Source organism: Balearica regulorum, chromosome 3 (assembly GCF_011004875.1).
Source record: "Balearica regulorum gibbericeps isolate bBalReg1 chromosome 3, bBalReg1.pri, whole genome shotgun sequence".
Classification (NCBI taxonomy): Eukaryota; Metazoa; Chordata; class Aves; order Gruiformes; family Gruidae; genus Balearica; species Balearica regulorum.
This window is the reverse complement of record NC_046186.1, coordinates 37,000,257-37,013,341: the sequence shown is the minus strand read 5'-3', so window position 1 is coordinate 37,013,341 and position 13,085 is coordinate 37,000,257. Positions and strand designations below refer to the sequence as shown.

Here is a 13,085-nt window from a genome sequence, read left to right as displayed (position 1 = left end):
ATCAGCATATTCCAGAAGCCAAAGGAAATGTTTGAACAATTAGTAGAAGAAGGTGTAGGAAACATAGGATGTAGTTCCTTTTAAGGCTTTGTAGATTAGGAGCCACGAGGAGTGGATGAGACAAGACTCCACTTTTTCCTCTGCCAGTCCAGACAGGTTTCTGGAGTTACTCAATTCATGTAGAAAGGATTAAGGGAGCACTTAGATGAAAGGTGAATGAATGAAAAGGCTCCAAGTGGGCATGGAGAGATCTTTGGGAGGAAGAATTTGCTAGGATGCAAGCTTAGGGAGGGAAGAAGACTGTGGTGTGTACTTAAGTTTTTTAAGGTAAGGCGAATGGGGCTAAACATGAATGGCCTGAAAAACTGGGGCTACATGAGAGTTCATTTCACTAAAAAGAATTGGCCATAAAAAGAATGAGAGCTTTGGCTTTTAAAGAGTGTTGGTATGAGTGGAGTGTGCCTAAAGCACAGAAGTTGGGACAGTGTGCTTTTATGGGCAGATCTGATTCATGAGGTAGGACTTCTCTGACTAGTAAACTGCTATGTGTCAGGGCTTTGCTTTCTCAGGCTGTATTTGAAAACAGGTTGAAGCTACCATTGCATTTCATAAAGAACTCTTGTGTGTGAGACTACCTGACTGACATCTCCTTTAGGAAGATGTAGATGGCAGCTACGTAGTTTCTGGATCTTGTTTAGGTGGCAAGTATAACCGTAATCAATTGTGCCAAGACTCAAGTGCTTCTGAGCTTATGGACTTCAAGGTCTTGTGGCATTTTACGTATGTAGAAGAAGGCAGCTCTGAAATTCAGGCCTGCCAAGACTTAGGTGTCAGCTCTGTGGGGATTTTCAGGACTGCACCCTAGACTGTAGGTAAAGCAAAGTAGCTCCAAGGCAAGCCCAGAGATGAATTGAGTGCACTATGTTTTGTATTAACTCCCATTGTGTGTGCTTGGATCTCAAGATAGACGGGAGCTAGTTTACCTTTCTCTCAAGGAAGATGAGGGGAAATAAGCCACCTCAATTTGGCTTGTATTTGATGCGAGATAATGGCATGCCTGTGGGCATTAACTGCTCTTGGTTGTGTCAGGTTAACTCGCTTATGTGCCTGCAATTCAACTCCTTTCTTTATGTACTTGAATAATTTCAGTGGTTTGATCCTTAACTCCTGTCCCAGAGTGTTCTCTCTGTGTCATCGTGTCTGCTTGTACCATGAGATTCTTCCCTAGTTTCACTCCATCCATCCACCTCCCACATGTACTCCACTGTTTCAGCATAACTGTGGACTCGACTGTTTGGGATGTTTCCATTAGATTTTCCTATTCCTTTTATTTCTTTTTTGCAGTATCTCAAAAGTGTCTTCTTCCAGCTCTTGTATATGTTATGCTTCAGTTTGCTTCCTTGACTGTGGTATTTTTCTGTTATTTTTTTCTTTTTTATGTGCTTATAGATATCATTTCCTTGTTTCCCTCTCCCAGTTATAGCAAATATCAGAGATTGTTTTATTGCTTTCTGAATGCTCACAGAATGTTGCTGGAAGAAGGGAACTTATAACCCATGTCTTTCACTTTTTCTGTTAAGCCAGTAAATCTTACCTCTCTAGACAAGATTTTATATCCTTCTATTCGTAAAGCATCATTGTGACACCTTCTTTTTAAATGGTTTAAGATACTCTAAAGGAAAAAATAATAGGAAATATAGATGCTAAATTGAATAGCTGGTCTGTAAATAGGAGACTTCATAACTGTATTTTCTGGGTTTGTATTTAGTATTTCATGGTTTACCAGGAACAGATGTGCCCAATAGAAATACTTACACATAGAGTACCCCAAAGTGCTTTCATATTTAGGTCAAATTTTCCTCTACTCTGACAAATTTCAGTTTCAGTGATCCATGAATTTTTGATCAAGAGTGAGAAACTGTATTGCAGAAACCATTAGAGAAGCTTAGATTTGGGGGTCATATGTTACCATGAAAGGTTGGATATGGCATTATCTAGCTCCCAAACTGAAGATTGTGCTACTGTATACTCAGCAAGTGCAAGATTCAGACACTGATCATTCTTCTGGTCATCTTTGGGTATAAAAACATTTTCTCATTCAGTTTGTGTTTTGAAAATGAACATTTCAAAATTAGTCTCTTTTTTGGCGTTGGGGTTGTTGTTCTCCCCCCTTCCCCAAGTTGCTATTTTTGCTGATGTCAAAGGCATGTTGAGGAAATAAGTTCTAAATGTTTCACAGTGTTATTTTTCTTTGGAGGCTTTGAGTGATGTACTTGTGTTACGCTAACAGAAGACCTAATGTACCTCACAACTGTAAATTTTGTTTACAAACAACTGAGATAAAAGCTAACATATTTCAATAACTCCTTTTGTAGTTTTTGCTCAAAACAGAATTCCTACCTCATTCATCCTTCTGTAAAACGAAACTGATGTGCAGCATCCTCGTGCTGATGTAAACAGAAAAAACGGGTAGTTTATCAGATTTCTGCAGCTTCTAGCAAATGTTCTCTGGTAGCTTTCTGGTATTGTTTTCAGGTATATTTCACTTGCCATTGCTGGTTTTCATACACGTTTGATCACTGCATCTAGGAGTCTCTAAATGTTCATCTGCAGCTCCAAAGCATTTTGTGTTACGAGAGCAGCAATATAAGTTGTTTACATTTGCTGTGTGATTAAGCATCAGTATCCTTCCGCTGTGTTAGCACATTAGTGAGACACATACCAGTGCTGAACTTACTGTCCCGTGTATGCTGAGCATGTAACACATGTCTCTCTACAGTGGATAAGGCCTTGCAGAGTTATTATTAAACTGTTATTAATAATCCTTCACACTTTTCAAGGATGTTAGCTTCTAACTGAGGGAGTCTAATAAAAAAAAAATATCTGTCTCTGGAGAAGATTTATTCTATGATCATCCCCTTTGGCATTATAAAACTCGGAATCACAGTAGATGGGCCAATAGTCTAACCTGTTATTGCAACATTGAATGTGCATAAATCCTGTGTTTGTATTACTGCTTACTGATACCCCTACAACTATTTTCATAGTACCAAAACTCATCACTTTTGTGTGAGGTAATGACCTCTCCAGTCTGAGAGAAATACAGAAATACAGTTTTGGCTAAGACACGGGAAGTATGAATAAAGGTTTAAATAAAGTAAACACTGTAGAAGGAAAGCTTATTAAAGTGTAAAGCCCTTTTATTTCTTTAGAAATACCCAGACATGGGCTGGATCATAGAGTTCTGCAACTAGTTCATAAAATTGCATCGCATGGGTTGGTTGGGGTTTTTGTTCTGTTTTGTTGGGGTTTTTTTGTTTGTTTTGTTTTCTTCATCTGTTTGTTCTGTAACTTCTAACATTTAAGAAAAGGCATGCAGGTACCACTGCACTGGGAATTTATCTTGCTTTTGTGATGTTTGGAAAAGTAAGATTTGACAAACGTGAGAATGCTATGTGCCTCAAGGGCTTACTATCTTGCAAATCTTGTGTAAGCTTCAGTGAGGATTATATTTTTATTATTCCTTGAAGCAGAGTGTTTGCACTGTCCTCACAAATAATCGTAATCAACGGAGGAGATAAATAAAAAAATAATTTGAACAAGGCAATCTCTTAGAATTGAAAATCCTGAGACCTAATGGTGAATTGATGTGACTCCTGAACTTCATAATTCCATTATTATCCTTGTCTTGAAAGAAATGTATCCTGTAATTGCTGTGTACAGGCACAGGGACAATATGGTATTAGTGATTGAATGATGGGAGTCCCAAGAAGATTGGAATCCTAGTTAGAATAACAGGAATAGTAGTTAAAATACATCTGACCGTCTAACATCAAATTGGGATTAGGCATTCCTGTTACTTTAATGGCAGTTTATGAAACACATGCATATTACACAGGTGTTCATTAGCTGCAGGAGATGTTCTTAGCTGTGTGGTATTTTGATTTTATGTTGCTGTGCATAGCTGTAAAGAAGACTAAACAGTCAATTACAAAGCCCTGAAATTTAAAACAAAGTCACAGCTGGTTATAGGCAGTACCTGTTAGTCTGTCTGTAGTCCTTTTCGTTTTGGGCAGGCATCTCATTTCTGAGTGCAACAGAATTTGTACAGCTTCATCTGCAAACTTTTAAAATCTGTGGGTTTTGTTGTCTTGTTTTTCAGAGTATATGCTTTTCATTGTGCCTGAGACTGAATATTTTTATTCTTGCATCTTAGCTTGATGTTTCATAGTTTGTTAAAACAGCAATGCTTTGCCATAAAATTTCTGTGTCTCTTGTTCTCAGCCCAAACAAATTAGTTTGTTCTTGGCTAGTTAAAGCTTGGGTATAGACAAAATGCTTAACTCGGATATTTCTGTTCTTTCTTAAAGATCAAAGTAAACATGTTTTATCTGTACTGTTCTGTATTTAAAAAAATCACATAAATCAGGCCAGCTGTTTTGCTGTTTTGGGACCCTTTGTCCAAATAGCATTGTGTGTACGTCATCCTTAGCTTTACCAGTAACATACTGACCTCTTTGCTTGCCATTCATAACCACCACTGATGCTGTGATGTTACTGTGATAATACAGAATTCTTCTGTGAGGGAAAGCAGTAGAGACTTGATTGGTAAAGTTAATTTGCCCATTAAACAGGTGCAAGGCTGATTTAAATGTTTCTAGAGTACCCAGAGAAGAGCCATGAAAATAATTAAAGGATTGGAAAATACACCTTCAGGTGAATGAAATAAGGTGTTTCTTTAAATAAAATTTTTAAAAATAGCAGCTACTCAGTGACCTGATGGCTGCTTATAACTACCCAAATGAGGAGGGGGAAAAATTGATGAAAGATGGGTATTCAGTCTAGCAGAGAAAAGTATCGTGAATTGGTTAAAGTTTAATCCTAATCCTTTGGGATTTAGGGAGCAAATTTATGCAGTGGGTCTAGTTAACATTTTGCAGCAAGCTGTTATATATTCTACTGGGTTTTCTGCCTCTGAAAAGACATCCTATAGTAAAATGGGAAATTTTTCTAAGGAAGATCTCTTAGGTGAAACGTGTTAAGGAAAGTTTCATGGCCTTGGGTTTGTAGATTATACTAGATTACAGTGTTCCTGAGTTAGGTACAGGTATCAGACTGTACCTGTCAGACTCCTTAGAAATACCCATAGTGCCAGAAAACTGAAGACATTGCCAAGTATGGTAGGTGAGATAAAGCTGAGAAAGAAGCATAAACTGGAGGTTCCTTGTGTCCCTATTCTTTTGCTTTCCTGCAGCAATCTGCACAATCCCTCCTAGGGGGACATAGACTTTTTTCTGATTGAAACAGGAGTTAGGGAATAGGCATGTTATTTTAGTTTGTGCACTAGCTTCAATCCTCTATCACAGGATTTATTGTAAAGAAACTTGATAAACTGAGATAATTGAGGATTAGAGTGCAATATGTGCAATGAATAATCAATTATCAAAGCCGACAAGTTAATTCAAGTACTGGAGACCTTTAAAAGAATCACTCATTTTGGGTTATATAAACTGCTCTATTAAAATTGTAATAAATAAGTGAAAAGAAAGATTACTTTTGTAGGTATTCAATCCAAAGATACACGGTTTCTCAGTTTTGACCCTGTAATACTACTTCTCTAAGTCTTCAGTCTCAAGTTGTGCAGCCCATGTAGTTAGTCATGTACTGTTTTAAAGGCTAAGTTCACAGCTTCAGCTTTTGTTCCATTTGTGTGTTCTGAGGTTTTAGTTAGTCAAAGACTGAACTTTTTTTCTTGGAATCTCTACAAACTGCTAACAGTAAATATACTTTGAAGTGATCCTGTTGCATTACTCCATTTAGTTTAAAAGCCTAGAGTCTAATCATGTAGATGTTTATTCTAGTTTACTTTGAACTGAGCCAGCCTGCAGTGGTTGTATAGCCACAGTGAACCTTATATTAACTTGTAAATATTTACAGGACTGAGCCAGTATTTCTAATACAAATGCTGAAAGCAAAGTATGTTGATAGAATATTAATCTGTAACCAGAGAGGGGAAAAAAAAGGGGGAGAGGGAGGCACTAAAATACTGCAAAGGAATTTAATGTGAAAACTTTGTAAACATTTTAAGATCCATGAAGTTATGTTTCTTACATGTTTTCTTATATGTGTTTTCATTTTGTAATATCCTTCAATTATACTGCTAGTAACAAGATGCATGAAATTCTTAGATAATTAAAACAGTGTAGTTCATAGAACAATACTCCAATTAGGTAATACTGGTTTGCCTTCCCTCTATTGTGGAATTAAAATTTCAGTTGTTTAAGGAAATCTTTCTTAAACTTGAGATTGGGCTTTGAGAGGACTTCTTGGTAAAATAAACAGCGTGATCTGCAGAGAGCTCTGTTAAGAGACACTTTTAAATGGTCACCATCATTTCTGCAGTGTCTTTGGAAATGTAATTGGACAGATGGATGTGCTGGATTGGCACTGTAAGTGTCTTTGCTCTGAGAATAGTATCAATAGCTATTAATAACTTTGAAAGGCGCTCCAGATAAATTAGTGACTAGCAACCTTATAGCTAAAGAATACGTATGTAGTTAAAGTCAAAATAAAGACTTACTAAGTATTGATTTTGAATCTAATATGAATGCAGAGAATTTCAAAAGTCATGTATTTTAGTTATGTAGTGTTTTCTCTAAAACTAATATTAAAAGCAGAGATAGTCACCACTGTACTGTTTCAGGATTTCTCCTGATAAATGTAGGAGCAACTGTGCTATACATTTGTTTGCTTATTTTTAAAGTTTGTACTTCCTGAGGAAAGAAAAAAAAATATCATAGGCTCAGTAATATGCAGGAAATTTAGCTATCAAAAATCCTCTCTGTTGGAAAGGAAATGCTGAACCACATTTAACAGAAGCATTTGCATATGGATACACTTACAGTATGTTCTACAGAAGTTGCTTGTGATTTTTAACTTTAAGTCACCATCAGCGCAGCCTTACTTATTGAAATTCATCTTCATTTGCCTTCCATAGTGCAATATAGGTTAATTATGTCCGCTTTGAACATTACTGGGTATGATATTCAGTCCTTTTCACTGGTCCTGCTCTTGTTCTTCCTTTGGAAGAATAAATCAGAGGGGTTTATGTGTGTATTTCCTGTTAATTGCCCCATGTAAAGAATCAGATCCTGTAAGGGTAGGTGTCTCAGGGCAACTTCAATTATTTTTTTTTATATATATATATATATATACACACACACACACACAATTTATATATGTATATATGTTCTTCTATTTCTTGTCTTTGCAATGTGAAACTTTAAAAGGTATATACACAAAATGACAGGAAAACCTTGTGTATATAAACATTTCATATTCTTTCCTTACATAACAGTAATTTTCTATCAGGAACATGTTAGCAGATGCCTTATTCTACTCTGGATTCGCTTTTACAATTGAGTGCAACTTTAAATGTTTGTTCTAAAACTTCTCTCACCTTACAAAAAAAGCACTGTACTACAGGCTGTGCCATCACAACAGACATTTTATTTGTGATCGAATTAGAATCTGAGTCTTAGGATTTGAAAGACAAACGCAGTAATCCCCTGAAAGATTCAGTCAGTCTCTGTCAATTTTAATCAGGTAAAGGCATTGGTCATTTTGCTTCAAAGCAGTTGGAGGGATTTTTTAATTCAGGGAGCTGGCCTTTTTATTTCAAGCTTTTTTCATCTTTCAGGTAATAATGTACCTAGTGCATGTGAAGTACTGCAGGATTTAATACACTCATATGTCCCCTTAAGCTATCACAGTTCTCTGTAATTTGCAGAAACCATTTGTGGTCATCAGCACCAGCTAGTAAGTAGGACACAAAATTATGCTTTTTTTGCTAAAACAGGGTGAGGGGTGGGAGGGAGGAGGGTGCTGGAGTAGCTTGGGAGGTTTCACATGAGTGAATTTATCTTGGTTTGAAAGAGGGTATCTGAAAAGAAATTTGGGACAAGGGTTTGCATGTAGCTGTGTTTTCTGTGTAGAACATGGACAAGCAGGCTTGCCTGGTAAACTGAAATGAAATTGGTTTTGTAATATCTTCTGTGCAACAAGAATGGTGCGTGGAGCTGGTTTAAAACTGAACAAATTACTTTGTATTATCCAGGAGAGATCTTGTGATGAACAAGTTTCTGAATCTAGCAATTTCTGGGATGAAAAGTAGCTTGTTTTCTGATGCCACATTATTAGTAAAAAATAATCATATGCAGAGTCTCCTAAATGCCCTCAAAATAAATGCAAGGTGGTGGTCTTACAACAAAGTAGGGATTACAATAAACTTTTTGACTATTAATATGCTTCTGTTTTGGCCAGGATGTACTCCAGAATGGAATCACCTATTGTATTCCCTCTCATACATTCATTTTGTGTTCAAAGTGTAATTAATTGTCCTAGGAGGGGTCAGGCCCCCAAAATCCCAATCAGATAGATTCCCCGGGCAATGTGTTACGCAGTCTGTATCAGTGAGCTATGCCTTTCTTTCAAATACTTTAAGTCTTGTCTCTGAGATGTGGTGACTCACTGTCCAGAAACCCTGTGCAAAGTAACAGGCTGAAACCGTGATACGGGTATGGAATTATAATGGCAGCTACCCAGGTGCTTTTATGTTGTTCAGAGTTAATTAAATATATCTCTTGGTTTTCTGAAGTTAAGTTCTTCAATTTGTAGTATTTGTGGAAAGTAGGTGGAAGAATTGTTTACAGTCCTGATGAAGTGTGAGACAAAGCTTACTTGCACCTGGTCTTTCATACAAGTTTTCCCTTTGTCTTCCCTTTCACCTTCTAGTGAATCCTCATTCTTCCCTCTAGGAATCTTTGTGTCCTGCCACAAAAAGAAATCTGGGATAGGTCATGGTTTCCTATTCTCAGCAGTGGGTGGGAACATTCAGCTCCTGGGTAAAATTCTGATCTTCTTCCTTTTTCACATTTTTAGTATTGCCACTTCAGTGTTCAGGATGCCATGAAACACTGGGCTAGAAAATTCCGAGACAAATTCCCTAATATGTCCTTGCCTCTTTATATTACTTAGTGCAAGAAGGCTGGGAAAGCAACCAGGTCTCTTGTCTCACCCGCTCCTAACTCTTTGGACACTACAGTATCTGAAGTGAGATGCGGATTTGATTAAAGCATGTCACACATTGGCTATTCCCAGAGCTATCTCTAATTAAGAAGTGAAACCTTTCTTTTTTCTTTGCCCCTGCTTCGTATCAGGTGGATGATGAGGTTCTCAATTTCTCTTGTCTTATAGATGCTGTATCTTCTATTTTTAAATTTAGATTGGTAGAGTAATTGCTAAAAACAAGCAGGAAGTAAAGTGTAAGGGAGACAGCAGTATAATAATTGCAATGCAGCGGTGTGACTTCAGCTTCAGTAGGAGGCATTCTGAGAGGTCTGGAAAATGGGGCTGTTCCTTTACATCCCAAGACACTATACTGTACTATAAAGCAATTGTTCTCATGTTTTACAGACAGTACGTTATATTGTAATAGAAGTGTCTGTTCCAGGGACTTGCTGAAAAGTAAGAGGTAACTAACTGTCTTTCCTCATTTCAGTTCTATTTCACTGCCTGCGTTTCTACAATCTATCTGAATTTTTTGCCACTCCTACCTGTACTCCTTGCCCTATCTTGCTCTTGGCTTCTGTTGGTAGGTGCAGTCACAAGGCTGACTCCCATCATTCTGACAGTGTCAGCAAGAAGAGTCAGTACCATGCACACCATCTTTCAACAATATGTGTTGTTTATTAGAAATAGAAGGTCTCGTGAAATCTGCTCCTAAAATGAGGTTCTAATGTATGATCTTAAGGGCAACCAAGGAAACGAGAAAGAAGTGGAGGAGGAGTAGTGGCAGTGCTGTTCTGTACTTTCCTCGTTGCATCAGAGTTCCTCATTTTGTAGATAAGAAGGGGTTTCTAACTTACCTGTTGGTATGCCTGGAATCAGAAATTAATTTATGGTGTGGGGGGCAGGGGGTGTTCACTGTCTTTGGGTTACCATGAAGAAAAACAGTTCTCCAAAAGAAACTTGTTCTCTAGGTAAGTCTGTGGGCAACTGCATTGCTATGTGTGAAATTGCCCACAAATGACTGAAGGCAGGTGTTTTAAATGTCTCAGCTTCCCAAGGAGCCCTGTGGTGTGATTTCTATCTAAACTCCAACTGGCCTAAGCATCTGGAAAAGAATCCAGTTAGCATCGTAGAGCTGTGCAGTATCTGAAGTATTGATAGTTATGGAATAGTTGGCTTTTATTTCTTGCTGTAACTAGAGATTAGCCTTCATATGGGAGGGAAGGAAACCCTGAGTAAGAAGGTGTCACTGGAGTCTTTCCCTTGCCACCTGTGTAGCAGAGCCATCTTCTAATCCTAGAAGTCACTGGTTCATCAGGCTAAGAGTCCTTTTTTTGGTACAAATCCAGAACTTAATATAGCATATTCTGGGCTCTAGAGTATGTGTAACTCTGGATCCCGTGAGTGACTGAAGGAGACTGTAAATAAAACCTTTGTCTCCTGTATGGCAGCACAGGATACTCTAACTAGAACCATCCCTTTGGACTCTTTTATTTCATTGTTTTCCAGTAACATTGTTAGTATTGTGTCTGAAACGTATGAGACTGACTTACATCTAATAGCAAAGGTACTTTGTTAACATCATATAACTTGTATAAAATTAATTGGAGGCTTTTTAGTGCCTAATCTTAAAGTAATAAAAGCTATTTTATCAATGTTTTACCAAATTTGTGTGTCTTTCATTTGTGGCACTGTTGAATATTTGGTTACATTGCTGCTTCAGTCACTGTTCATCATAAGCAAAATTGTTTTGCGGGGGATTAGTGGGTTGAGTTTGGGCTCATGTGATTCTGTTTGCTTTGTTGTTTTGGACTGTAGAACTGGACAATAGAACTTGCATGACATAAAAAAATCTCTGTGAGGTAATGTGAAATAGTGGGGGTTTTTTTAAACTATTTTCTTTAACCTTCCTACAAAGAATGAGTGTGTTATATTTCTACTATCTGATGCAGCTATTCCAGGAGAGAATAATACTTAACAAATGGAATGCTTAAAATGATGTTGAGATGCATTTTGTTCAGACCTTGTTGACTCCTTCTGTTTGCTTCATTCCCTCCAGACAAACGTGTTGATGATTGGCCCTTGATGCAGTCTCCGTTTCCAACACTGACTATAAGTACTATTTATCTCCTCACTGTCTGGCTGGGCCCCAAATGGATGAAAACAAGAGAGCCCTTCCAGTTACGTTTCCTGTTGGTTGTTTACAACTTTGGAATGGTTCTACTCAACTTCTTCATTTTCAAAGAGGTGTGTATGCCCTCTTGCAGGAGGGAATTCCTATTTAAGCATCTATGGATAGCAAAATGAAAATAATCTTTCATATTCGTGACATCTGTTGAGGGTGAATGTTTTGCATAGACTTTTAAAGCTGAGTTTGCCTTTGATGTGAGTATTTGTGTAAGTAGGTATGTTCTGTTTGAAAATAAATGCACTAAATGAGTCTATAGAGTGAATTTGTGTACTAGCTATTCCAAGTTCTTCTTAGATTTATGTTAGTGTAAATACTGGACAGATTAACTAAAGTCTGTATAGATTTAATACTTGTAACTTATTGTATTTTTAATAATGTTAACGTGTGTCAGAATGTATCTTGTTAGAAATTGAGCTGTTTGTTGGTGCTTTCAATGAGTTTATCACTTTTAGAAATTCAGATGTCTGTAGTGAGGAAAAGTATCTTGTCTGTAAGTTATCTTTTAGAATAAGAATTAAAATGAACTGTATCTTTAAATAAAAATAAAAGGATACAGTCTTCTAATATTTGGTTTGCAATGTTCTGAGTGTGTTAATTTGAATAAATTTCGGTGTTGCTGCATTTCTCCTTTGTTAGGTTTTCTGTGCAGATGAAATGACTAGTAACAATGCAATAGATCAGCTCTTCAGCAGTAGCTGAATGGGATTACTTTAACAGTTTGGTAAATATTATTCAAGGATAGCTATCCAGAATATAGCTGATGGTAAGGGGTAGTTTATGCTGCTGTGACTTTTCTCATGTGGATTGAGAGTCTTCTTTCTGGAAGACCTCAGATCATAAAGTTGCAAAATCTGTTTCCAGAAGTAAGCAAATGAACAGACCAGTTAAAATTACAGCATTGCAGAACTCTTTTTTTTCTAGCTGATCTGTTCTGTACTTTTGCCATGAAAGCATGGCATATCTGATGATGCTCTGCATGTTGAGCCTTCCCCAGACCTTCTATAATAAAATTATAACTGATTTCAGTCATTTTTTAAGACATCATTCAGTAAAAGTTCAGCCATCACACCTCAGTTGTCATTTTGTCTAAATTTGTTTCCTTGCACTATTCAACTAAGTAATAAAATACTACATACAGGTACAACAGAATTTAATGCTGACACTCAAGGATAGTTGTGGGAATGGATGAAATCAAATCATCTTGGCGGGTAAAAACTGAAACTCCTCTGAAATGAATTCTGTAGTGGTTTTGCCATGACTGTCTTTTTCACTTATTTAAATTGGTTCTGTTTATCCATAAGCTGAATAATACCAGACTTGTGATCAATTCATTTTCCAACCTGTGTTGCTTATAGGATAACACAAGTGTTTGCATGGCATTTCCAAATCACTGAATTAACATAAAAATGAAGGGGACTGCAAAGAAGCATTTGCTGCTGATTGGCTGAAAGCTCATAGTTTTAGACACAGACAGAGGTTCTAGTTTCCTGCTATTTCAAATGGTAGGTTGTTATTCAATGGATGTTAAGGCTTTGGATACATTTACAGGAAGTGTCTTTTCTTGATCTTAGAGGCTGATAGGAGGAAGGTGTTCAAGTTTCAATTGTTCCCTTTAACCAGGCAACTTCTGCTTCAGTCTATGTGGGGTTAACAACACCAGTGTGCCACTGTTGTAATTTGCACAATTAATGTAATTGTTACGGGTAAAATGGTACACAATTTGTATTTTGTGAATGACTGTAAAGTTTCTAGGTATTGCTGAGAACAAAATTTGAATGTGAAATGCCTTTAGATGGTGTTTAAATAATCATCCTGATGGCAAGCT

The 13,085-nt window shown here is 37.1% G+C and overlaps 1 protein-coding gene across 1 annotated transcript in view; it reads left to right on the top strand.

Annotated features, from left to right (window-relative positions):
- The window catches only part of ELOVL4 (ELOVL fatty acid elongase 4), a 30,745-nt gene that overhangs the window by 5,583 nt on the left and 12,077 nt on the right, over positions 1–13,085 (top strand). Inside the window, exon 2 of the mRNA XM_075747565.1 lies at positions 11,129–11,316. Coding sequence (XP_075603680.1) covers positions 11,129–11,316 — 188 coding nt within the window. The remainder of the gene's footprint in view (positions 1–11,128; positions 11,317–13,085) is intronic.